A 27,059-nucleotide genomic window follows, 5' to 3' on the forward strand; every position below is an offset into this window, starting at 1 on the left:
ACTTTGCTTTTTTCCATGCACTCTTTTCTTTGTGTTATACAGGAATATAAAACGCATTTAGATTCCTTATGTCTCTTGCAGCAGACCAGTGTGTAAGCACCCTTCCTTCCTCCTCAAGACAGACACACGTCTCTTCTGTCATATCCCCCCTCCCCATCCCCTCCTTTCCTCTCCCCTATGGTCTCCGGAGTCTCCAGTCCTTTCTCTTGGCGCCTTACAGACTCTGGGATGACATGGTAGTGAGGTGAGCAGAGAGTTGGACGTGAGATGGGGTGAGGAGGGGGCTGCAGGACAGCGTGGGGGGCAGAGGGCAGGATCAGGGACACCAGAGTATAAATCCTCCAAGGGTCAGAGTCATGCACCACACACACTCACAAGGACCAGAAGATGCTCAAGATGTCACCACAAGGATGCTCAGTCATCTTGGTATTGCTACTGACCAAATCAGGTGAGCAATTCCTATTGCAATTTTATTATATCACATTACTTCAATGTTTTTATTATATTGGTATGTTATATTATATTACTTTTATTTTTGTTATACCCTGCATTATATTTATTGCATTGCTCTAATATTTAGTTTTCTTGTTTTTTTCAATTTTTCATTTACTATAAATGAAATTGTATTATGTTATTATCTCTCGATAGATTTTTCAATTTTTCTAGGATTTTGCAAAAAATATAACACATTTACTGTATTTTTATTTTTACATAAATGTACCCAAAAATGTAATCGTTTTCTTGTAAAATACATATAGATTTAAAAAAAATATTTAATTTGCATTAATTTTAGTTTATTACCAGCAGGTTTAGGTTAGGTTTATTTATAGCTGAAGAGCGAAATTTACTTACCTAATATTTCCTTTTCCTCGTGTCCGTGGCAGCACCTGCTAGGTGCTAAGTATTTATTGCTATTTATCTTCTTATAATGTGTATATTAACATGGGATGAGTCATTTTTGTGATTATTTTTAGTTTTTAATTTTGTTTTGCTTTTAATTTTGTCTGCAATATACATCATATAAAGTAACAAAAGTAATAAAAGTAATGTATTCGTCAGTTAAATACATTTTTGGCTAAAAGTTTTAAGTTTTACTTTTTAAATTGAATTTATAAGATATTTGAGTTTAAGTGTCCAAAAACAATGGCGAACGAAACACCAATACTGCTAAGCAGGTGCCTGGCTTGTAGCATAAGTAATCAGCCCATTCGGCCACAGGCGCTGCACACGTGTCGTTTTCAGGGAGCGCAGGATGAACAATGAAATGTACACAGATCAGCAGACGCTCTGGACCGCATCCAATACTCATGTAGTGTTTACTTGGCTTGTAATAAATCTGGCCAGTGCTTCTTATTAGTAGTAGCTTTTTACCGTATTTTTTTTAATTATTATTTTATTTTATCTCGTTTTTATTTTTATTTTAAATTGTTGCAATATGTTAAAAAAAAATTCAAATACAACTGTATAAAAATGCAGCTGGGACGCAGTTAAAGTGAACCTAACCTCTCAACAAGCTCTGCATTAATCAATAGTGCAGGGTGTGTACATGAGGAAAACCACTATTGCTGGCCACTGTATCACTTGTATCTGGCAGTTTTTAGCAGTTTTCCTCTGTACATGCTGAACATCTAGTTTGCAGATCCCCCAGACATGGTGGGCGGAGACTAGCCACTGCACACTGAAAGTAGAGGAGAAGCTGCTTCCTAAGCTTCTCTTACTCACACAGAAGTATTCCCCAGGATCATGAAGGATGCTACAGAGAGGTAGTGACCTCTATTCATTATGATGTTAGCACTTGTGCTGAGATATAAATCTTCTCTGGACTTGTGGACTTGTGCAGTCTCTTTAGTGTCCCCCTTTGAGCCCTGTCTCACTCACGCTGCTGCTCACCCCCCCCCCCCCCCCCTTCATTTCATAGACTTGTTTTGACATGTGTAATGTGAACATCCTGTAAGAATTCAAAGCATTTGAAAAACAATTAGCATGGGGGGGGGGGGGAAAGGTGAGGTAAACAGCTGCTTAAATGAGAACTAGACATTTCTCACTGATAAAACATATTACAAAGTTTCTTGTGGTCGCTTCTACTATTGATTTATTAAAAGTTGCGTGAAAGTACAGTGACTCTTTAAAGGTCACCATGATCTTGGACTACTATCTGCAGTACTACATGAGTAGCACTGCAGATAAGGAGCCCAGATTGATTTTTATTTTTTTATTTTTTTTACTGGTCCCCATTACCCCGCTGTCAGCACTAAAAGCTACTCTGGAATACATTATCAGGTCTGATGTGCACGCGCAAAGGAGTCCTCTCCATTATGTTTGCACAGCACAGAGGAGGAACGGGTGGCAGTAGGAAAATAAAATTGGGACTTCTGCAATAATATTACAGAAGATAGTCCGAGATCATTATGAAAAATTCCCTTTAAAAGGAATGGTTGTATCTTGAAAGTTTCAAGCTTTTTCAGTGCAGATGGCTACTAAGGGACAGGAAATAATCTGATTGAAATCTGAACAAACGTTGAAATTTTTTTTTGTGGAATTTACCTTTATTTCTTGGGTGGAATGTTCTTTTAATTATTGCATGGAGCTATCCTTTAATTATTGGGCGAAGTCTTCCTTTTGGAGTTTTACTTCAATCCTGTGATATTGTCCCTTGATTCCTGGATGGAGTTTTCCCTTAAATTCTTTTTTACCTTTTTTATACTATGGAGTTATTCTTTAGCTCTTGGGTGGGGTTTATAATAATTTGGACCATGCCCCATGCTAATTCTAATTCTTTTTTTTTTTTTAGTTTTCTGTTCTAAGCCAGGACTGGAGATCATCCCGGCCAATGGAGAGATTTTTCTTGGAGAAGGAAAGGACTTTCTATGTAAATGTAAGGACATGACCCATACTCTGCATCTCTGTTTGAACACAATGTAATTATATTATATTATATCAGTGATGTCAGTAACAGGGGGCGGGGCTGTGACAACCTCTCACACATGATATAGAGGCAGGTTGTCAGCAGTAATAGATGAATAGCTGTTCCTGTAGTATAAGGTGTGAGGATGTCATGTCTGATCACAATGTCAGTAACAGGGGGCGGGGCTGTGACAACCTCTCAGACATGATATACAGGCAGGTTGTCAGCAGTAATAGATGAATAGCTGCTCCTGTAGTATAAGGTGTGAGGATCTCATGTCTGATCACAATGTAATTATATTATATCAGTGATGTCGGTAACAGGGGGCGGGGCTGTGACAACCTCTCAGACATGATATAGAGGCAGGTTGTTAGCAGTAATAGATGAATAGCTGCTCCTGTAGTATAAGGTGTGAGGATCTCATGTCTGATCACAATGTAATTATATTACTATTATATCAGTGATGTCAGGTACAGGGGCGGTGGAGATGCCCTTAAAATACAATAGTTTTTTTTACATCTTATGATTATTTGATTTTTTTTCTTTTCCAACAGCCAGCGTTGAGGCCACAATAAAATGGATAAATTCGGACGACGAAGAAATTGAGGATGAAGAAAGCCGTTACAAGCAAAAAAACATTGACGAAAGTGTGAAGAGCCTGTATGTGACCGCGTCCAAGTTCGAGCCTGACCGCGTGATCCAGTGCCACGCCGAGTCCGAGTCTGGAGAGACTTCAACTGCACAGATCAAACTGAGGATTATCCGTAAGTTGCACTGCCCTCTACCATGCGCCATAATGCTGTAGATAGCTATGCAGCAATGCTCAGCAGTGACCCCTAGAGGTCAGAATGTGGTAATTCAACATACGTAATTTCCCACCAAACTACGTTTATAATTTGACTTTAATTTCTGCAGAAAAACCTAAATTTGTGAAGGACGTGGCGACACGGAAAGAATTCACTGCAGACTCCATGGTTAGGCTGCCCTGTGACGTGGAGGGTATCCCACGCCCCCAGGTCACTTGGTACAGATACGGAATGGCCATCACTCCCCTCCCAGGTCAGTGCTGGACACTTCTATACATGCAACCTGTACGGTCATTGTATCTTTTGAATGGCCCCATCACCGGTCCTATGATTTCCCTTACAGGTCACCTTTCGGCCAGTGCTGATGGCACTCTGACCATAGAGAAGATCCAGCTTTCCGATGCTGGGATGTACTACTGCATGGCGTACATCAGAGAAAGGAACGAGATGGCCTACAAGAATGTGTCCGTCACTGTCAATGGTGAGTTCCCTGCACAGTTACATTGTAACAGACTCCAGGCCAAATGTTAGAATTCCCATAGTATTTCTTAAAGGAACATTCCAGTTTAAACTGATACACTGTGTTATACCCGATGCAGACACAAGGGGGCGAAGTGTGATAGCGAGATCTATAGACAGAAAGCAGACCTCTATTTCATGCTCCGCCGTCCACTGGCATAACATAATGTATCAGCTTAGCTTGGAGTGTCCCTTGAAGGTCATCCCATATTATTACGGCCAGTGTTTATATAGACGCGCCATTGATATGGGGCCAAGAAGGTGAGGAACAGATTACCGAAACAGCTGTGGGGTCTTCTTCTCTCCCGGGGTTCCCAAGAGCAATCAAGTTCCACAGGGTAAGGCCCCTTGCAGAAGAGCGTGAGCGGATTAGGTCCGGATGCGTTCAGTGAAAAATGCGTGATTTTGCAAGCAAGTACATTAAGTTTAGTATGCGATCGCGTTCAGTTTTTTCCGTGCGGGTGCAATGCAATCGCGTTTTGCACGCTTGTGATAAAAAACTGAAGGTTTACAAACAACATCTCTTAGCAACCATCTGTGAAAAATGCATCGCCTCCGCATTTGCGTGCGGAAGCGATGCGATTTTCAAGCAGCACCATTCAATTCTATGGGGCCTGCGTTGGATGAAGATCGCAGAATATAGAACATGCTGAAATTTTCACGCAATGCGCAAGTGATGCGTGAAAACCAACGTTCATGTACACAGCCCCGTTGAAATGAATGGGTCCGGATTCAGTGCGGGCGCAATGCGTTCGCATCACGCATTGCACCCGCACGAAAAACTCGCTCGTGTGAAAGGGGCCTAATAATGTCAGGTGTTCATGGGTCCCTAGATAACGATATCAGCCGGCTGTTATATAACAGTATCAGATGTTTATGGGCCACCAAATAACAGTATCATTTTGCAATGGAACACTGTGTAACAATATCAGGTGGGAAAGGCCTATCATATAGCGGTATCAGGTGGGAAAAGCCTATCATATAGCAGTATCAGGTGGGAAAAGCCTATCATATAGCGGTATCAGGTTGTGATAAGCACGCATATAATGCGGTATCATGTGGTGACGGATCCCTGTATAAACATATCACAGTATCATGCATTCTTTATGTATAATGGTATCAGGTGGTGATGGGATCCCATATAACAGTATCAAGTGGTGATAGGATCCAGTATAACAGTATCAGGTGGTGATGGGATCCAGTATAACAGTATCAGGTGGTGATGGGATCCAGTATAACAGTATCAGGTGGTGATGGGATCCCATATAACAGTATTAGGTGGTGATGGGATCCCATATAACAGTATCAAGAGGTGATGGGATCCTGTATAACAGTATTAGGTGGTGATGGGATCCCATATAACAGTATCAAGTGGTGATGGGATCCTGTATAACAGTATCAAGTGGTGATGGGATCCAATATAACAGTATTAGGTGGTGATGGGATCCTGTATAACAGTATCAAGTGGTGATGGGATCCAGTATAACAGTATCAAGAGGTGATGGGATCCTATATAACAGTATCAAGAGGTGATGGGATCCTATATAACAGTATCAGGTGGTGAGGGGATCCAGTATAACAGTATATGATGGTGATGGGATTCAGTATAACAGTATCAGGTGGTGATGGACCCTCATGTAGGAATATCAGGTGATGATGAGATCCCATATAACAGTATCAGGTGGCGATGGGATCCAGTATAACAGTATAAGGTGGTGATGGACCCCCATGTAGAAATATCAGGTGGTGATGGGATTCAGTATAACAGTATCAGGTGGTGATGAGATCCCATATAACAGTATCAGGTGGCGATAGGATCCAGTATAACCGTATCAAGTGGTGATGGGATCCAGTATAATAGTATATGGTGGTGATGGGATTCAGTATAACAGTATCAGGTGGTGAGGGGATCCAGTATAACAGTATATGATGGTGATGGGATTCAGTATAGCAGTATCAGGTGGTGATGGGATCCAGTATAACAGTATATGATGGTGATAGGATTCAGTTTAACAGCATCAGGTGGTGATGGACCCTCATGTAGGAATATCAGGTGATGATGAGATCCTCTATAACAGTATCAGGTGGCGATGGGATCCAGTATAACAGTATCAGGTGGTGATGGGATCCAGTATAATAGTATATGGTGGTGATGGGATTCAGTATAACAGTATCAGGTGGTGATGGGATCCAGTATAACAGTATCAGGTGGTGATGGGATTCAGTATAACAGTATCAGGTGGTGATTGACCCCCATGTAGAAATATCAGGTGGTGATGGGATCCAGTATAACAGTATCAGGTGATGATGAGATCCCATATAACAGTATCAGGTGGCGATGGGATCCAGTATAACAGTATCAAGTGGTGATGGAACCCCATGTAGAAATATCAGGTGGTGATGGGATCCAGTATAACTGTATCAGGTGGTGATGGGATCCAGTATAACAGTATCAGGTGGTGATGGAACCCCATGTAGAAATATCAGGTGGTGATGGGATCCAGTATAACTGTATCAGGTGGTGATGGGATCCAGTATAACAGTATCAGGTGGTGATGGACCCCCATGTAGAAATATCAGGTGGTGATGGGATCCAGTATAACAGTATCAGGTGGTGATGGACCCCCATGTTGGAATATCAGGTAGTGATGGGATCCAGTATAACTGTATCAGGTGGTGATGGGATCCAGTATAACAGTATCAGGTGGTGATGGACCCCCATGTAGAAATATCAGGTAGTGATGGGATCCAGTATAACAGTATCAGGTGGTGATGGGATCCAGTATAACAGTATCAGGTGGTGATGGACCCCCATGTTGGAATATCAGGTGGTGATGGGATCCAGTATAACAGTATCAGGTGGTGATGGGATCCAGTATAACAGTATCAGGTGGTGATGGACCCCCATGTAGAAATATCAGGTGGTGATGGGATCCAGTATAACTGTATCAGGTGGTGATGGGATCCCATATAACAGTATCAGGTGGCGATGGGATCCAGTATAACAGTATCAGGTGGCGATGGGATCCAGTATAACAGTATCAGTTGGTGATGGGATCCAGTATAACAGTATCAGGTGGTGATGGACCCCCATGTATATATATGTGCCCGTTTGCCCCACATTACAGAATATAATAAGCCTCATCTTATCTTTTCTCTCAGCTGCCCCGATCGTTCACTTCAACAACACAAACCCCAACATCACCTCCAAATCCAACACGTCCTTCACCTGCTTTGTGACTGGACACCCCGAACCTCAGATCACATGGAAAAAGTGAGTGACGGACATCTATCAAGAAATCTGTAACACTGCATGATGGGGGTTGTAGTACTGGCAGTATCACACATGATTGTCTTAGAAATAGCCGCTCAGAAGACAGTATCAGCAAATGCTAGGCTTAGATACAATCGCTGAGCAGAAAGTATCACATGTGATAAGCTGAGATACACTGGCTCAACATACAGCAGCACACAAAATACCACAACAGATAGCATCATACTTTATAGGCTTAGATACACCATGTCAGCATAGTACCACACAGGGTAGGCTTAGATACAGCAGCTCAGTGGACAATACCATCTTTCATAGGATAAGATACATCAATTCTGTAGAAAGTATCACACATGATAGGCTTAGAAACAGGGCTTGTCAGACAGTATCACATGTGATAGGCTTAGATACACTAAACAGATAGTATCACATGTGATATGCTTAGATACACTAAACAGACAGTATCACACATGATAGGCTTAGAAACAGGGCTTGTCAGATAGTATCACACATGAGAGGCTTAGATACACTAAACAGATAGTATCACATGTGATATGCTTAGATACACTAAACAGATAGTATCACACATGAGAGGCTTAGATACACTAAACAGATAGTATCACACATGAGAGGCTTAGATACACTAAACAGACAGTATCACAGATGACAGGCTTAGAAACAGGGCTCGTCAGACGGTATCACAGATGACAGGCTTAGATACATGGTGGATTTGTCCTCTGGTTGCATGTTTCGGTACTGATTCGGGGCTTGCTTGTGCACAGGGGTGATGAGAAGGTTCCTCTCGATGGGCAGAAGTTTGTTCTGAGCTCCAATGGTCTGGAGCTGTCAATCACTGAGCTGGATAAGTCTGACGCAGGAGAGTACACGTGTCATGCTGTGAACAGCTATGGAGAGCACAACACAACATTGTTCCTACAAGTCATAGGTAGGTATAATGCCGAGCAGAGGGTTTGGACCAATGCAGCAGGAGCTTTCTCTTTAGAGGTTACTATTATATATCTTTAAAGGGCCAGTACCCTCAGGCTGATGTATCTGTTTCTGGGTGGTCTCTTCCCTGGAGATATGTGAGTGTGGGGGGCACGGGGAGTTCTGCAATCCCTCTCATGTATACAGATAACCTCTCCCCAAACTGAAATGGCTGATAACAGGGAACAATGAATTGTTTTAATAAATAGAAAAAAATCCGATTTACAGATGTAAGATACTGCATGCACATTGGGGTCAAGTCATTTTTGGCAGCATTTGATGTGACTTTGCTCCAAGGACTCTCCACTGACCATTCAATGCTTCCACAGATGTACCGCAGGGTGTAGGAGCCGGGGTGGTCACTGGAATTATTCTCCTGGTCTTACTGTTGACTCTTCTGGCTGTGGATCTGACTTGCTACAGGACCAGGCGCCGAGGTTTCCTCATGTACGTGGCCAGGAATGTACTGGGGCAATCAGCCCCACGAGTCAAGCTGGAGGACACTGACTTAAAGTGAGTGGCTGATCCTATAGTGATCCTGAGTTACATCCTGTATTATACTCCAGAGCTGCACTCACTATTCTGCTGGTGGAGTCACTGTGTACATACATTACATTACTTATCCTCTACTGATCCTGAGTTACATCCTGTATTATACTACAGAGCTGCACTCACTATTCTGCTGGTGCAGTCACCGTGTACATACATTACTTATCCTGTACTGATCCTCAGTTACATCCTGTATTATACTCCAGAGCTGCACTCACTATTCTGATGGTGCAGTCACTGTGTACATACATTACATTACTTATCCTATACTGATCCTGAGTTACATCCTGTATTATACTCCAGAGCTGCACTCACTATTCTGCTGGTGCAGTCACTGTGTACATACATTACTTATCCTGTACTGATCCTGAGTTACATCCTGTATTATACTCCAGAGCTGCACTCACTATTCTGCTGGTGGAGTCACTGTGTACATACATTACATTACTTATCCTGTACTGATCCTGAGTTACATCCTGTATTATACTACAGAGCTGCACTCACTATTCTGCTGGTGAAGTCACTGTGTACATACATTACATTACTTATCCTATACTGATCCTGAGTTACATCCTGTATTATACTCCAGAGCTGCACTCACTATTCTGCTGGTGCAGTCACTGTGTACATACATTACATTACTTATCCTGTACTGATCCTGAGTTACATCCTGTATTATACTCCAGAGCTGCACTCACTATTCTGCTGGTGCAGTCACTGTGTACATACATTACATTACTTATCCTGTACTGATCCTGAGTTACATCCTGTATTATACTACAGAGCTGCACTCACTATTCTGCTGGTGAAGTCACTGTGTACATACATTACATTACTTATCCTAGTACTGATCCTGAGTTACATCCTGTATTATACTCCAGAGCTGCACTCACTATTCTGCTGGTGCAGTCACTGTGTACATACATTACATTACTTATCCTGTACTGATCCTGAGTTACATCCTGTATTATACTCCAGAGCTGCACTCACTATTCTGCTGGTGCAGTCACTGTGTACATACATTACATTACTTATCCTGTACTGATCCTGAGTTACATCCTGTATTATACTCCAGAGCTGCACTCACTATTCTGCTGGTGCAGTCACTGTGTACATACATTACTTATCCTGTACTGATCCTGACTTACATCCTGTATTATACTCCAGAGCTGCACTCACTATTCTGCTGGTGCAGTCACTGTGTACATACATTACATTACTTATCCTGTACTGATCCTGAGTTACATCCTGTATTATACTCCAGAGCTGCACTTACTATTCTGCTGGTGCAGTCACTGTGTACATACATTACATTACTTATCCTGTACTGATCCTGAGTTACATCCTGTATTATACTCCAGAGCTGCACTCACTATTCTGCTGGTGCAGTCACTGTGTACATACATTACTTATCCTGTACTGATCCTGAGTTACATCCTGTATTATACTCCAGAGCTGCACTCACTATTCTGCTGGTGCAGTCACTGTGTACATACATTACATTACTTATCCTGTACTGATCCTGAGTTACATCCTGTATTATACTCCAGAGCTGCACTCACTATTCTGCTGGTGCAGTCACTGTGTACATACATTACATTACTTATCCTGTACTGATCCTGAGTTACATCCTGTATTATACTCCAGAGCTGCACTCACTATTCTGCTGGTGCAGTCACTGTGTACATACATTACATTACTTATCCTGTACTGATCCTGAGTGACATCCTGTATTATACTCCAGAGCTGCACTCACTATTCTGCTGGTGCAGTCACTGTGTACACACATTACATTACTTATCCTGTACTGATCCTGAGTTACATCCTGTATTATACTCCAGAGCTGCACTCACTATTCTGCTGGTGCAGTCACTGTGTACATACATTACATTACTTATCCTGTACTGATCCTGAGTTACATCCTGTATTATACTCCAGAGCTGCACTCACTATTCTGCTGGTGCAGTCACTGTGTACATACATTACATTACTTATCCTGTACTGATCCTGAGTGACATCCTGTATTATACTCCAGAGCTGCACTCACTATTCTGCTGGTGCAGTCACTGTGTACATACATTACTTATCCTGTACTGATCCTGAGTTACATCCTGTATTATACTCCAGAGCTGCACTCACTATTCTGCTGGTGCAGTCACTGTGTACATACATTACATTACTTATCCTGTACTGATCCTGAGTGACATCCTGTATTATACTCCAGAGCTGCACTCACTATTCTGCTGGTGCAGTCACTGTGTACATACATTACATTACATATCCTGTACTGATCCTGAGTGACATCCTGTATTATACTCCAGAGCTGCACTCACTATTCTGCTGGTGCAGTCACTGTGTACACACATTACTTATCCTGTACTGATCCTGAGTGACATCCTGTATTATACTCCAGAGCTGCACTCACTATTCTGCTGGTGCAGTCACTGTGTACATACATTACATTACTTATCCTGTACTGATCCTGAGTGACATCCTGTATTATACTCCAGAGCTGCACTCACTATTCTGCTGGTGCAGTCACTGTGTACATACATTACTTATCCTGTACTGATCCTGAGTGACATCCTGTATTATACTCCAGAGCTGCACTCACTATTCTGCTGGTGCAGTCACTGTGTACATACATTACTTATCCTGTACTGATCCTGAGTGACATCCTGTATTATACTCCAGAGCTGCACTCACTATTCTGCTGGTGCAGTCACTGTGTACATACATTACTTATCCTGTACTGATCCTGAGTTACATCCTGTATTATACTCCAGAGCTGCACTCACTATTCTGCTGGTGCAGTCACTGTGTACATACATTACATTACTTATCCTGTACTGATCCTGAGTTACATCCTGTATTATACTCCAGAGCTGCACTCACTATTCTGCTGGTGCAGTCACTGTGTACATACATTACATTACTTATCCTGTACTGATCCTGAGTGACATCCTGTATTATACTCCAGAGCTGCACTCACTATTCTGCTGGTGCAGTCACTGTGTACATACATTACATTATATCCTGTACTGATCCTGAGTTACATCCTGTATTATACTCCAGAGCTGCACTCACTATTCTGCTGGTGCAGTCACTGTGTACACTACATTACTTATCCTGTACTGATCCTGAGTTACATCCTGTATTATACTCCAGAGCTGCACTCACTATTCTGCTGGTGCAGTCACTGTGTACATACATTACATTACTATCCTGTACTGATCCTGAGTGACATCCTGTATTATACTCCAGAGCTGCACTCACTATTCTGCTGGTGCAGTCACTGTGTACACTACATTACTTATCCTGTACTGATCCTGAGTGACATCCTGTATTATACTCCAGAGCTGCACTCACTATTCTGCTGGTGCAGTCACTGTGTACATACATTACATTACTTATCCTGTACTGATCCTGAGTGACATCCTGTATTATACTCCAGAGCTGCACTCACTATTCTGCTGGTGCAGTCACTGTGTACATACATTACATTACTATCCTGTACTGATCCTGAGTTACATCCTGTATTATACTCCAGAGCTGCACTCACTATTCTGCTGGTGCAGTCACTGTGTACATACATTACATTACTTATCCTGTACTGATCCTGAGTGACATCCTGTATTATACTCCAGAGCTGCACTCACTATTCTGCTGGTGCAGTCACTGTGTACATACATTACATTACTATCCTGTACTGATCCTGAGTGACATCCTGTATTATACTCCAGAGCTGCACTCACTATTCTGCTGGTGCAGTCACTGTGTACACACATTACTTATCCTGTACTGATCCTGAGTGACATCCTGTATTATACTCCGGAGCTGCACTCACTATTCTGCTGGTGCAGTCACTGTGTACATACATTACATTACATATCCTGTACTGATCCTGAGTGACATCCTGTATTATACTCCAGAGCTGCACTCACTATTCTGCTGGTGCAGTCACTGTGTACATATATTACTTATCCTGTACTGATCCTGAGTGACATCCTGTTTTATACTCCAGAGCTGCACTCACTATTCTGCTGGTGCAGTCACTGTGTACATACATTACATTACATATCCTGTACTGATCCTGAGTGACATCCTGTATTATACTCCAGAGCTGCACTCACTATTCTGCTGGTGCAGTCACTGTGTACACACATTACTTATCCTGTACTGATCCTGAGTGACATCCTGTATTATACTCCAGAGCTGCACTCACTATTCTGCTGGTGCAGTCACTGTGTACATACATTACATTACATATCCTGTACTGATCCTGAGTGACATCCTGTATTATACTCCAGAGCTGCACTCACTATTCTGCTGGTGCAGTCACTGTGTACACACATTACTTATCCTGTACTGATCCTGAGTGACATCCTGTATTATACTCCAGAGCTGCACTCACTATTCTGCTGGTGCAGTCACTGTGTACATACATTACATTACTTATCCTGTACTGATCCTGAGTGACATCCTGTATTATACTCCAGAGCTGCACTCACTATTCTGCTGGTGCAGTCACTGTGTACACACATTACATATCCTGTACTGATCCTGAGTGACATCCTGTATTATACTCCAGAGCTGCACTCACTATTCTGCTGGTGCAGTCACTGTGTACACACATTACATATCCTGTACTGATCCTGAGTGACATCCTGTATTATACTCCAGAGCTGCACTCTCTATTCTGCTGGTGGAGTCACTGTGTACACACATTACATATCCTGTACTGATCCTGAGTGACATCCTGTATTATACTCCAGAGCTGCACTCACTATTCTGCTGGTGCAGTCACTGTGTACATACATTACATATCCTGTACTGATCCTGAGTGACATCCTGTATTATACTCCAGAGCTGCACTCACTATTCTGCTGGTGCAGTCACTGTGTACATATATTACTTATCCTGTACTGATCCTGAGTTACATCTTGCTTTATACTCCAGAGCTGCACTCACTATTCTGCTGGTGGAGTCACTGTGTACACACATTACTTATCCTGCACTGATCCTGTGTTACATCCTGTATTATACTGCAGAGCTGCACTCACTATTCTGCTGGTGCAGTCACTGTGTACACACATTACATATCCTGTACTGATCCTGAGTGACATCCTGTATTATACTCCAGAGCTGCACTCACTATTCTGCTGGTGCAGTCACTGTGTACACACATTACTTATCCTGCACTGATCCGGAGTGACATCCTGTATTATACTCCAGAGCTGCACTGTAAAATGGTATTAATGAAAATAACCTTTTGCAGGAAGGAGACCGCGGCCAAGAGTCATGTGGTGAACATCTCTGGCATTGACGCCTGACGCACAACCTCTGCCTATGGATGGTGCAGATGAGAATGAACCAGAACAACCTACTGAACACAGATGATACATCAACCTCAGTGCCCTGGACAAGACTCAAGACACAACTTAAAGGGCAAATACATCATTATGTCCTTGGTGAGGACGTGAAAGTTGTAACCCTTGCCGATTCCAAAATCGAAGGGGCCACAAAGCTCTACAGAGCACCTGAACTTGCACTACCAAAATTGATTTCAAATCGGCAAGGGTCTGAGTTCACCCCCCACTGAAGACATGTCAGGATGGATTTCCCCTTTAAATTTGTCTCCCAAACGTTGCTATTTAATGAATGGTTCCCCTTGTAAATATAACATGTCTCCTGGTGAATATGGCAGGTAGCCTAATTGTACAGCGCTGCGGAGTATGCTGGCGCTATATAATAATTAAAGATTATTATTAATATTAGGCATTCACCCCCCCCCCCCCCATATGTCATAACTAATTATAATATGAATTACAATTTAATTAATTATGAAATATTTAGATTCTTTGTACATCCCCTAATTGTTTGTACCCCTAATGAGTGTTATCCCCTCCCTCTGAACATTTACAATAAGGAAATAAAAGGCCAGTGCAGTCTTTAGTAAATAAGGCATAAAGAGACTTTGATATTGATGGAGACCCCTCAGAACAGGCCATCGGTATCAGATTGGTGGGGGCCCGACTCCTGACACCCCTACTGATCGGCTGGCTGAAGTGGGCCGTAGGTTTGGTAGTGGCCACGCCTGGTACTGCAGCTTAGTTTCATTCATTTGAATGGGACTGAACAACACCAGGCGCTGCCACTGCCGGCCCCTTCAATCAGCTGAAGTCAGCCCCCCGCTAATCTGATACTGATGGCCTGGCCTAAGGATATGCCTTTAATATTAAAGTCCCGGAAGACCCCTTTAATCATAAAGAAATGTTCTGCAACTTTTTAGTTTGTTACTGATTTCATGTAGCCTTCAGCGATGTTTTTGTAATGTACAGAGAATGATGGGATTTTCTTCGCTTTGTCCACCTTGTGTATTATAATATCATGTACATAGATTTTCTATTGACTCCTGTGGAAATCTCATGAATAATTTTAATTAAAAAAAGACTTCTTAAAGAAATAGATGATTTTGTGAGTTCCTGTGCAGTAACTCTTGAGTTTAGGGTGTGGGCTGGTCCCACCCCCTGGTTCCAGAGTTTGGTAGTTAGTCTAGCTGTTGAGACAAGGTAGGGACCAATCTCTCCCCAGCCCACCCCCCAGACTTCTGCTTCAAGTCCAGGAGCCTTTGGTACCTCCACGAGCTCCAGGGGATGAAAGAAAGGAAGATCTGAAGAAGGATTTGCATGGCTGCAGCATGAGAGTCAGCAGGGTAACCTAGCATAAAGTGTTCCAGACCATGCTGCCGCAGAGGGGTAACCTGTTAAGACATCCTCTACACCTCAGTTTATTGGATACTACAGCCACAGTGGCCAGATTGCAGTTGTAAGCCAGAGATCCCAGCCACAAGGACTTTAGCAAGAGAAAGAGGAACCAGACTTGCTCATCTCATGCTTGATCATCAAGGAAGAATTTGTTGGATGTATTACAACTCCTATTTTGTACACAGTAAAGAGAGACTTTTGTTTGGTTAATGACACTCCTAACACAACACTCTGGCCACTGCACCATTTCAGATCCTGACTTGCACCCACTTCGCTATGAAAGCTATAGTGAGATAATGCACACAGTGGTGTCGCAATAGCGGATAATGCACACAGTGATGAAGGAAGAAATCTGCCATGTCACTCCAGCCAACTCCAGTTTTTTAAATGGGATGGTAGGAGTGTGATACATCAGACTGGTAGAGAATTTCACAAGGAAAACAAGGGTGAGCCTCATTTTAAAGCAACTTTACTTGTGCTCATCGCCTGTACAGAAGAAAAAAAATCAGTTTTCTTCTGTACAGGTGACGTAAAGGATGGCGTTTTCTCAAGCAGAACGTGATTAGATTGTCTTCTGACCCAGGTGAACAAAGCACATGTGTCATCACAGAAGATTTCAACCAACACCACCCAATTAAGCCCCCCATTACCCAGAGCGCACAGAGATAATGCACACCATGACTTCATAACCCAGACATAGTGCACACAAAAAGGTCACTATGTACAATGTGACATCACAGCACAGCGAAAAAACATAATGATGTCACCATGCAGACATAATGAGTACAGTATAGATCACCATGATGCAGCGAGTTTGGGTGGGTCTGGGAAATGTGGCTTTACACAGACCGTGTCTTCCAGACCACTTGCAGTGGTGCGACACTGTCCTTACCCCCTGCGCACCTTGACATATACGTACATCACAAGTGGACTGTATGGAGTGGGCTCACGAGCTGATCATGATCCATCTTCTGCCTCTTGTAGACAGCGCACTCTGCCGGTAGCATTGGGATTGTGCAGCCATTCCTCAGGGGCGGTCAGGGGCACTGGGTTTTAGCAAACAGACTATCACCACAGCAAACGGGCCCTGAAGAGACTTCATGGGGGTGTATTCCACGGTGTGTCCCCCAGGTAGAGGCTATGGCGGGCTTGCGGAAGATAAGGACGCTTTACGGAGCGTCTGTTGACATAGAGTTCCCGGCCAGTCTTATTATCCTGGGCGAATCCAGATCCCAACTCAACGGAGAACCACACAACACTTCTGGTTCCCCTCTCAAATATGGGGTCCCAGGGCTGAGGCCAGTCCCACACTTTTATGACCCAGTCTTCAATGGCCTTACGATATTCCCACATATTCCGCGCACGGGCCGTGATCTCCATGGGGACCATGGGATTAAGTCCCTCAAAAGAGCCATGGTTTTCTGGGCGGCGGAGTGGAAACTCCGACCGCCTCTGCCATGCCAGCTGGCACGGGGAATGCCCTTGGCTTCCCTGGTGGGGGTCGCTGTACCCGCGATACGTAGATTTCTTCCGGCGCAGACTTCGCCTCAGGGTCCTCATCTCCCCACACAAAACTTTCCCAGTCCGCCTGTCGAGGGCGCACCATGTTGCCTTCTCTAGCGCCGACACAGACAGGAAATGAAGGAGGGGCTTCCAGGGAGGAGCTTCCACTTTCTCTCTTCACACAGTAACATCGCTCCCGGTGAGCAGGGCTAGACTTTCCCGCTCTAACTGGGGGCGTTCCTGGATTTTCCCGCTGTAGCTGGGCAAGAAGAAGCTGCGCCATCAAGGTTAAAGATGGCTGATTAACCCTTCGGACGCCGGCCCGCGTGGTTTTGCGCATGCTGCTCCGCAATAAATGCATTAAAGTCATTTTTAAAGGTAGTTTTGTAAATCCGATAGGCTATACAGTTCATGGGCACACAGATTTACCTTGTCCAAATCCTGTTCGTGACGCCAAAATACAGCGGGGGGTAGAGCGCAGCCATAGGGGTGCCTTTAAAAGGGAAAATAAAGTCAATGGTTTTGTCATGACGCCAGTTGCAATGAAGCAACAAGGGCACAGGGCCCCTTTTAGTGATATGGTAGGTAGTGGTACCCAGTGTAGGAATGCCAGAGTGGTGTAGGGTGGCCTAGAATTTCCCTGAATGGTGTTGCACTTGTCACGGTACTCCTACCTGGATACACTGGAACCCCAGACGTGGTCATCTGCTGCAGAAAAAGGGATAGTTGAAGCAGGGGAGGATGAAATAAATGGATTCCAGACTTTGTATAACGTTGAACAGCAGCTTTACTTTGCATAAACTTTCTTCCAAACGATTTACAGACTTTGTCTTGGTTACCAGCAGGCTTTGGCATAAATTGTGGAAGGCAAACACACACGGCTCTGCTAAATCTGTTGCTCTCTGGCTCTGCTGTGTTAACAGGCTTAAATAGGAATCCTTTCCTTTCTGCTATACTTAGCTTTCTGTAGTCTGACTCTGTCTTTAGCTTTATCTTTATCCTTATCCAAGGAACTTTTCCTCCTGGCTCTTGAGGCTTGTAGCTTGGGCCTCTTGATCCAGCAGTGCTGATGGTGATCTGCTGGCCTTGGCAGGGCCTGTCCAACAGGGACAAGGGCCTGCTTCCTTCTCCTTGGAGGGGGTATTCTCAACACAACCTTTCCCCCTAGAAGGGGTAGGTTAGACTAACCTTTACTAACTTAAACGCCTCCCTCTCTAGAGAGGGCCAGAATGGAAAGAAAGGCTCCATTCCAGACAAAACAGCTCTGCCAAGCTTGCTGCCACCTGCTGGTGAAACAGGCACATTACATTTACACACAACAGTTGCAAAATAGGAAATGCACAGTGTTTGAACCTGGAATAAATACACATGATGACATGAGGTTAACCATAAGAGATAGTGGAGAGGTGTAAAAGATGGTAATGCACCTCTGGGGCGTTACACATACTTGGCAGTTGGAAGTGTATCAGTTTTGCAGTGCCTAAATCACGTATGCACAAAATACGTATGCGGCGCAAAAAGTTGTATGCACCACAAAATGGCACCAATATCATTAAAAAAGGTTATGGGTGTCAGAGTATGAAGACACAGTGAATTTTTAATAAAAAATTTTAAAATTTTAAAAGGTTTTACAAGGTTTTAAATGTAGTAATACAGCAAAAGCTGGTACTGCTGTAGTAGTATTGACCAACAGGATGGCGGGGAGGAGAATGTCTTTGCCAAAGTTGGCTTGGTCCTGAAGTGGTTGCACTCAGGTGTACAGCGGTATTAATAAAGCATTCTATAAGGGTACTGGTGGAACCCGCTACGAGGGGGCTGAGTACTGTAATGGGGATGGCATAGTATCAGTGGAGTAACTTTAGGACTAAGTATACAGTACATTTCAGCGGTATGCTTTGAACAACCCAATCACAGCTTAAAACCTGGTGTAAAAATGTGAACCCCATCCCTGATTTTTTGGGGGGTGAAAAAAGACTGCTTGTAATATGGCCCAAACTGTAATACTTCCATACGGCCACCAGATGGTGCCATGATCTGCAGTGTGCATTGGAAAGTGGGGGCTTGCGGCTCATAAACTACAGCCCTGGTTTATTGTGATGTCACATTCCGTAAAAATGCTTCTTGTCCACAGTTTTATAGACTTATAATAGTTGCGTAATTCCAGAGACGAACAGGGACCAGACGGCTGCACTGGAAACAGACGCCAATTATTTGGACGTAAACTACAATCAACTGAAATCTCCAACGATAAACCTTCTGTCAGCGGGAAGCAAAAGAATGATCATAGACTGTCTCTGGACCGGGCGTATCTAAGGCTATCATGTGTGATACAGTCTTCTGAGCTGCTGTATCTAATCCTCTCATGTTTGATACTTTCTGCTGAGCTGCTGTATCTAATCCTATCATGTGTGATACTGTCTGCTGATCTGCGGTATCTAATTCTATCACGTGTGATACTTTCAGCTGAGCTGCTGTATTGCTGTATCTAAGTCTGTCGTGTGCAATACTGTCTGCTGATCTGCTGTATCTAATCCTATCATGTGTGATACTTTCAGCTGATCTGCTGTATCTAATCCTATCCTGTGTGATACTGTCTGCTGAGCTGCTGTATCTAATCCTGTCATGTGTGATACTGTATGCTGAGCTGCTGTATCTAAGCCTAACATGTGTGATACTATCTGCTCAGCTGCTGTATCTAATCCTGTCATGTGTGATACTGTCTGCTGAGCTGCCGTATCTAATCCTATCCTGTGTGATACTGTCTGCTGAGCTGTGTATCTAATCCTATCATGTGCAATACTGTCTGCTGAGCTGCTGTATCTAATCCTATCCTGTGTGATACTGTCTGCTGAGCTGCTGTATCTAATCCTGTCATGTGTGATACTGTCTGCTGAGCTGCTGTATCTAATCCTGTCATGTGTGATACTGTCTGCTGAGCTGCCGTATCTAATCCTATCCTGTGTGATACTGTCTGCTGAGCTGTGTATCTAATCCTATCATGTGCAATACTGTCTGCTGAGCTGCTGTATCTAATCCTATCCTGTGTGATACTGTCTGCTGAGCTGCTGTATCTAATCCTGTCATGTGTGATACTGTCTGCTGAGCTGCCGTATATAATCCTGTCATGTGTGATACTGTCTGCTGAGCTGCTGTATCTAATCCTGTCATGTGTGATACTGTCTGCTGAGCTGTGTATCTAATCCTGTCAGGTGTGATACTGTCTGCAGCCGAGACCGTGATCCGTGTATCCTGTCCGTCAAAAAAATATGACCTGTCCTATTTTTTGGACGGACAACGCTTCACGGACCCATTCAAGTCAATGGGTCCGTGAAAGAACACGGATGCACACAAGATTGGCATCCGTGTCCGTGATCCGTGGCCGTAGGTTACTTTCATACAGACGGATCCGAAGATCCGTCTGCATAAAAGCTTTTTCAGAGCTGAGTTTTCACTTTGTGAAAACTCTGATCCGACAGTATATTCTAACACAGAGGCGTTTCTATGGTGATGGGGACGCTTCTAGTTAGAATATACAACGAACTGTGTACATGACTGTCCCCTGCTGCCTGGCAGCCCCCGATCTCTGGCAGGGGGCTGTGATACGCACAATTAACCCCTCAGGTGCTGCACCTGAAGGGGTTAATTGTGCGTATCATAGCCCCCTGTAAGAGATCCGGGGCTGCCAGGCAGACCCCCCTCCCTCCCCAGTTTAAATTTCATTGGTGGCCAGTGCGTCCCCCCTCCCTCCCTCTATTGTAATAATAACATTGGTGGCACAGTGTGCGCCCCCCCCCCCCCTCCCTCCTTCCTCCCTCTATTGTATTATTACGTTGGTGGCACCAATGATCGGGGTGGGGGGGGCTTGGGGGCCGGGGCGCACACTGCCACCAATGTTATTAATGTAATAGAGGGAGGGAGGGGGGCCGGGGGAGGCCGCACACTGGCCACCAATGATATTCAAACTGGGGGGCGGGGGGGGTCTGCGCCCTGCTGCCTGGCAGCCCCTGATCTCTTACAGGGGGCTATAATACGCACAATTAACCCCTTCAGGTGTGGCACCTGAGGGGTTAATTGTGCTGTTCACGGCCCCCTGTAAGAGATCGGGTGCTGCCAGGCAGCAGGGGGCAGTCATGTACACAGTTTGTAGTATATTCTAACTAGAAGCGTCCCCTGTCACGGCTGAGGATGGGGGAAACCCTCAGCCGTGCGATGCTGGTGGATGTCCGGTCGCTACTAGGCCAGGACCACAGGATTAGGGAGCAGGTCACCTCCTAATGCATCCCTAACGCTGACCCTGTCTCCTGTCTGCATGAGCCGACCTTGATGGTAGGAGGGCTCATACGCCGGAACCTCAAAGTCGGCCCTGAACTAGAGACAGGGTAAGACAACCCACTCCTCCTAGACACGGAGGAGCAGGAGTCTCACTGGACAAGCAGAAATGAAGAAAGGGAACAAAAGCCAGCCCATGTATATGGCAGGTGCTGCACTAGTTCCAGCCATCTGCCACAGCCTTGCTGACTGGATCCAGGTGCAGGCAAGCTGAAGTCCACGAATACTCAGCACAAACACATCCACACACCGGAACCCAGATACATGGCAGCACAGAAGATAAGGGGAAACAAAAACAGAACATCACACAGACTTAGCATAAATTAAATCTATGACCACAGTGGTGGCTCTCACAGGTAGATGGAAAACACAGGCGGCTGCTCCAGCTAGCAAGGCTGAAGCAACCTACTGAGCCCTGCCAGAGAGAGAGGCTATATAGGCCCAAGTGGCCACACCCAAGGGTTGGACACACCCAGTGCTACACACACACACTGGAAAGCAAATTAACCCTTCCAGCACCACAGAAGGGAAAACACACATATAGGGGAAGTGCACACAATACATGAAACACAGTGCACACCACACACACACACCTAACATAATAGCAGTCAGGTGAGACCACATGCCAAGGCAGCAAGCTCAGCTGCCAAATACCAACACTAGTTGCCTGCGGCAACCACAAGTGAGGTCACACACCAGCGGCCCTCACCCGTGGCTGAACGCCCATATAAAACCGCAGGCAACCGCATGCGGTCAAGGAGTCACGGTCATGGGCATGGCCGTGACATCCCCATCACCATGGGAACGCCTCTGTGTTAGAATATATTGTCGGATATGAGTTTTCACGATGTAACTCATATCCGACAGTATATTCTAACATAGAGGCGTTCCCATGGTGATGGGGACGCTTCAAGTTAAAATATACCATCGGATTGGAGAAAACTCAGATCCGATGGTATAAAAGAGACTCCAGACTTTACATTGAAAGTCAATAGGGACGGATCCGTTTGCAATTGCACCATATTGTGTCAACGTCAAACGTATCCGTCCCCATTGACTTGCATTGTAATTCAGGACGGTTCCGTTTGGCTCCGCACGGCCAGGCGGACACCAAAACTACTTTTTTTTCATGTCCGTGGATCCTCCAAAAATCAAGGAAGACCCACGGACAAAAAAACAGTCACGGATCACGCACCTATGGACCCCGTTTTTGCGGACCGTGAAAAAAAACTGTCGTGTGCATGAGGCCTTACCCTAATTATGTAACGCTGACAGATTTTTATATGTCGCCCTCTCATCTCCACTCCACGAGAGGCGTCCCATGCCTCAGACCTCCATGACACAAGAACGCTGCAGTATTGCCGCCACAACCGTCACCTGTCGGAAATCAGGATGAGGAAAGAACCTGCAGCAAATTGTCCGTTGGCAAATCCCTTAGGCCCCTTTCACACGAGCGAGTTTTCCGCGCGGGTGCAATGCGTTCAATGGGCCATTCATTTCAATGGGTCTGTGTACATGAGTGTTTTCTTTTTACGCATCAGTTCTGCGTTGCGTGAAAAACGCAGCATGCTCTATAGAGCTCATTCACACAAATGTGTGCTGCCCGTTGCCATATTGCGGCCTGCATTTGCGGATCCGCAACACACGGGCACCATTCCGCGTGCATTCTGCATCACAGATGCAGACACATTCACTTCAATGGGTCCACAAATCTGGAGATGCGGAACGGAAAACTACGGAAGCACTACGGAGTGCTTCCTGGGGTTCTGTTCCTTGCCTCCGCACCGCAAAAAGATAGAACATACCCTATCTTTTTGCGGAACGGACGGATCACGGACCCATTCAAGTGAATGGGTCCGCGATCCACATGCTGCTGGGCCACGGTCGGTGCCCGTGCATTGCGGACCGCGCAATTTTTGGTCCACAGCACGGGCTTCACACGGTCGTAGAAGTGAATGGGGCTTCAGTGAAAAAAACGCATTGCATGCAGAAGCAAGTGCGGATGTGATGCGCATTTCACTGATGGTTGCTAAGAGATGTTGTTTGTAAACCTTCAGTTTTTTATCACGCGCGTGAAAAACGCATTAAATCGCATTGCACCAGGGCGGAAAAACTGAACAACTGAACGCAATCGCAGACAAAACTGACTGAACTTGCTTGCAAAATGGTGCGAGTTTCACTGAACGCATTCGGACCTAATCCGTCACACTCATGTGAAAGAGGCCTTACACAAACCAGAACATCCTGGACCTGCCCCAGCACTCCTCCCGTCCAGTGACCACAGGGAAAGCTGGGTGACAACCAACATGGCCGCAACCACAGCTCCCTCCCTCAGGTCCGGTCACCCAGCTTTCCCAGACTCCTGAACAGCACATCACTAGGCAAATAATACAAAACACCCACGTGTCGCCCAGGATACTGTACAAATTCCCTCCTTATAATGAGATCCAGTCATGGACGACAATATCTGGCCCCACAGAGAGCTTTCTCCATATTCCTCTAAACATCTGCAAACCTCTAGACACGAAGGCCGCTCGTAACCAGCTTCAGATGGCAGACATTTCTAAAAGAGGGGGGCGGGGAGCCTGTTGCCAGCAGCAACCAATCACTGCGCAGATTTCATTTTTCAAGAACATGATAAGAAATGAAAGCTGTGATGTGATTGGTTGCTAGGGGCAACACAGGCAGTTTCATAAATCTCCATCGTCTCCAATGAAAGCCATGTTTATCCTCTGCGCTGCGCTAAGGTTACTTTCACACTTGCGGCAGAGGATTCCGGCAGGCAGTTCCGTCGCCGGAACTGCCTGCCGGATCCGGCAATCTGGACACAAACTGATGGCATTTGTCAGACAGATCCGGATGCGGAGACGTCTGGCAAATGCATTGAAATACCAGATCCGTCTCTCCGGTGTCATCCGTAAAAATGGATCCGGTATTATTATTTTTTGGCATATTTAAAGGTCTGCGCATGCGCAGACCGGAAAGCCGGATCCGTTTTTCAAGAACACTTAATTCAGGATCCGGCACTCATACACTTCAATGTAAGCATTCCGGCAAGTGTTTAGTATTTTTGGCCGGAGATAAAACTGCAGCATGCTGCGATATTTTCTCCGTCCAAAAAACGTAAAATGGACTGAACTGATGCATCCTGAACGGAATGCTCTCCATTCAGAATGCATTAGGATAAAACTGTCCAGTTTTTTTCCGGTATTGAGCTCCTCAGAAGGAACTGAATACCGGAAAACAAAAACGCTAGTGTGAAAGTACTCTTACGCCAAGTATATCATCCACAGTACGCCTACGCCATGTTTATCCTCCACAATACGTGAACGCCATGTTTATCCTCCACAATCTGCATACGCCATGTTTATTGTCCGCGATGCACATACATCATGTTTATTCTCCATGCTGCGCCTACGCTGTGTTTATCCTCAGTGGTGCGCCTACGCCATGTTTATCATCCATAGTGTGCGTATGCCATGTTTATCCTCCGCGATGTGTTAACGCCATGTTTACCCTCCGTGTTGCGCGTATGCCATATTTATCATCCACAGTGTGCAAACGCCATGTTTTTCCTCCTTGTTGCGCCTACGCCATGTTTATCCTCCGCTGTACGTGTACGGCATGTTTATCATCCACGATGCGCGTGAGCCATGTTTATCATTCGTGGTGTGCGAAAGCCATGTTTATCCTCCGTGTTGCGTCAACGCCATGTTTATCCTCCACGGTGTGTGTACGCCATGTTTATCCTCTGTTCTGCGTGTACACTATTTTTATCCAACGTGCTGCGCGTATGCTATGCATGTGATGCATCCACGATGCACATACGCCATGTTTATCATCCATGGCCATTGTACACATAGCTGAGGCTGCTTTCACCATCACCATTGCACTAACACAGCGCCACCCACAGGCCACGGTCCGGACTGCACAATGTTTTTCCAGTAGGTTTTGTGTTTAGTTTTTTTTTTCTCTTATGTCGGTGGTATATAAACGCTTCCCGATGCCAAGTCGTATAAACCCTCCCTCACTGGCTGCAGGAAATGAGGCTGGGGCGCTGCCAACAGGCTGGATGTGGGAGAAAGTTTATTTTAACTTTTCATATTTCAGCTAATCGAAAAAAGACGACCCTTAGAGCTGTGCGGTACCTCTCGTGAAGAGGCTGCGGCCAGACGAGCACAGCTGTCGACCCCAAGCCTGCACAGTAAATATAGAACCGACATACAGTATATGTAACACGTATGTAACCATTGCAGGTATTTAAAGTAATGAAAAGTTCTGCAACTTTCCATATATTATGGTTTTCAGTTCATCTTTTCAAGACCCCTGTTTGCTGTCAGCGAATGGGAACACTGCTGTTTATAACCAGGGGGTGAAAACTCCTACAGACTCTTACCTCTCACAGCAGACGGTCGATACAATTGCATCCAATCCTGCTAGTCCTCTGTGAGATAAATATCCTGGTACCTTTTACCTGCGCTGATACATTGTAACAAACTATCAGGACAGGGGAGGACATGTGTTTTCCTTCACAGAGACTAAAAGCGGTTGGAACAAACTATCAGCTGTGAGAAGTATTAGGCATGTACAGGATTTTGGCATCTAGACATAAGCAAAGAATGTTTCCAGTCACTGACAGCCGGCAGAGATCTTGAGATGTGAACGGATCTTGCAGAAACGTGAAAACAGTTACACGATGAGGCCTCAAATACACGGCCCCAATGCACGGGAAACGTCCGTGCAGCGGGCCGGACCCATTGAACTTGAATGGGTCCGTGGTCTGTCCGCACCGCAAAAAAATATGACCTGTCATATTTATTTGCGGTGCGGAACAACGGAAAGAAACACCACGGAAGCACTCCGTAGTGCTTCCGGTGTTCCGTGACTCCGTTCCGCAGCTCCAGAATTGCGGACCCATTCAAGTAAATGGGTCCGCATCCGTGATGCGTGGTGCACACGGCCGGCGCCCATGGATCGCTGACCCGCGGTTTGTGGGTCGCGATACGGCCACGGCCGCCCAATGGTCATGTGCATGAGGCCTGACTATGCGTTTAGTAACATTTCTGCAGGCTCATGTGCCATCTGCTGCCAGGATCCAGCTGTGTGTGGGAAGTCATCAGTAGGTAGGAGGGGGGGGGGCCTGGCAGAGGGTAGAGTCTGTTTGTCAGTTTATTTCTGATATCTGTCACTGTTTTTTCTCATCCAGCGCTTCTGGCAAAGCTTCAGGCATATTGACGGAGGATTATCAAGATTGGATGTAATTGTAAAAATTCCTCCGCTGTAAAACCATTAGCCGTCACATGTAAACAATGGACCTGACAGCCAGCAGATGTCTTGAAAAGTGTAAGAACTGCTAGGCAGGCATAAACATCCCAACACACATACTGTACCTAGTGCATCCTCCCGCGGTGCATATTTATTTT

At 45.0% G+C, this 27,059-nt stretch overlaps 1 protein-coding gene across 1 annotated transcript; it reads left to right on the forward strand.

The window, feature by feature from the left end:
• The first annotated feature begins 291 nt into the window (after positions 1-291).
• Positions 292-15,503, forward strand: LOC122931026 (neural cell adhesion molecule 1-like). The gene is made up of 9 exons (XM_044284918.1): positions 292-448; positions 2,792-2,875; positions 3,460-3,669; positions 3,821-3,964; positions 4,055-4,192; positions 7,393-7,504; positions 8,284-8,447; positions 8,818-9,001; positions 14,316-15,503. Exons 1-9 carry the CDS (start codon positions 388-390, stop codon positions 14,368-14,370), a joined length of 1,152 nt encoding a protein of 383 aa, XP_044140853.1. The 5' UTR covers positions 292-387; the 3' UTR covers positions 14,371-15,503.
• The last annotated feature ends 11,556 nt before the right edge of the window (positions 15,504-27,059 follow it).

The sequence above is a fragment of the Bufo gargarizans genome, chromosome 1 (assembly GCF_014858855.1).
Source record: "Bufo gargarizans isolate SCDJY-AF-19 chromosome 1, ASM1485885v1, whole genome shotgun sequence".
In the NCBI taxonomy this organism is placed as follows: Eukaryota; Metazoa; Chordata; class Amphibia; order Anura; family Bufonidae; genus Bufo; species Bufo gargarizans.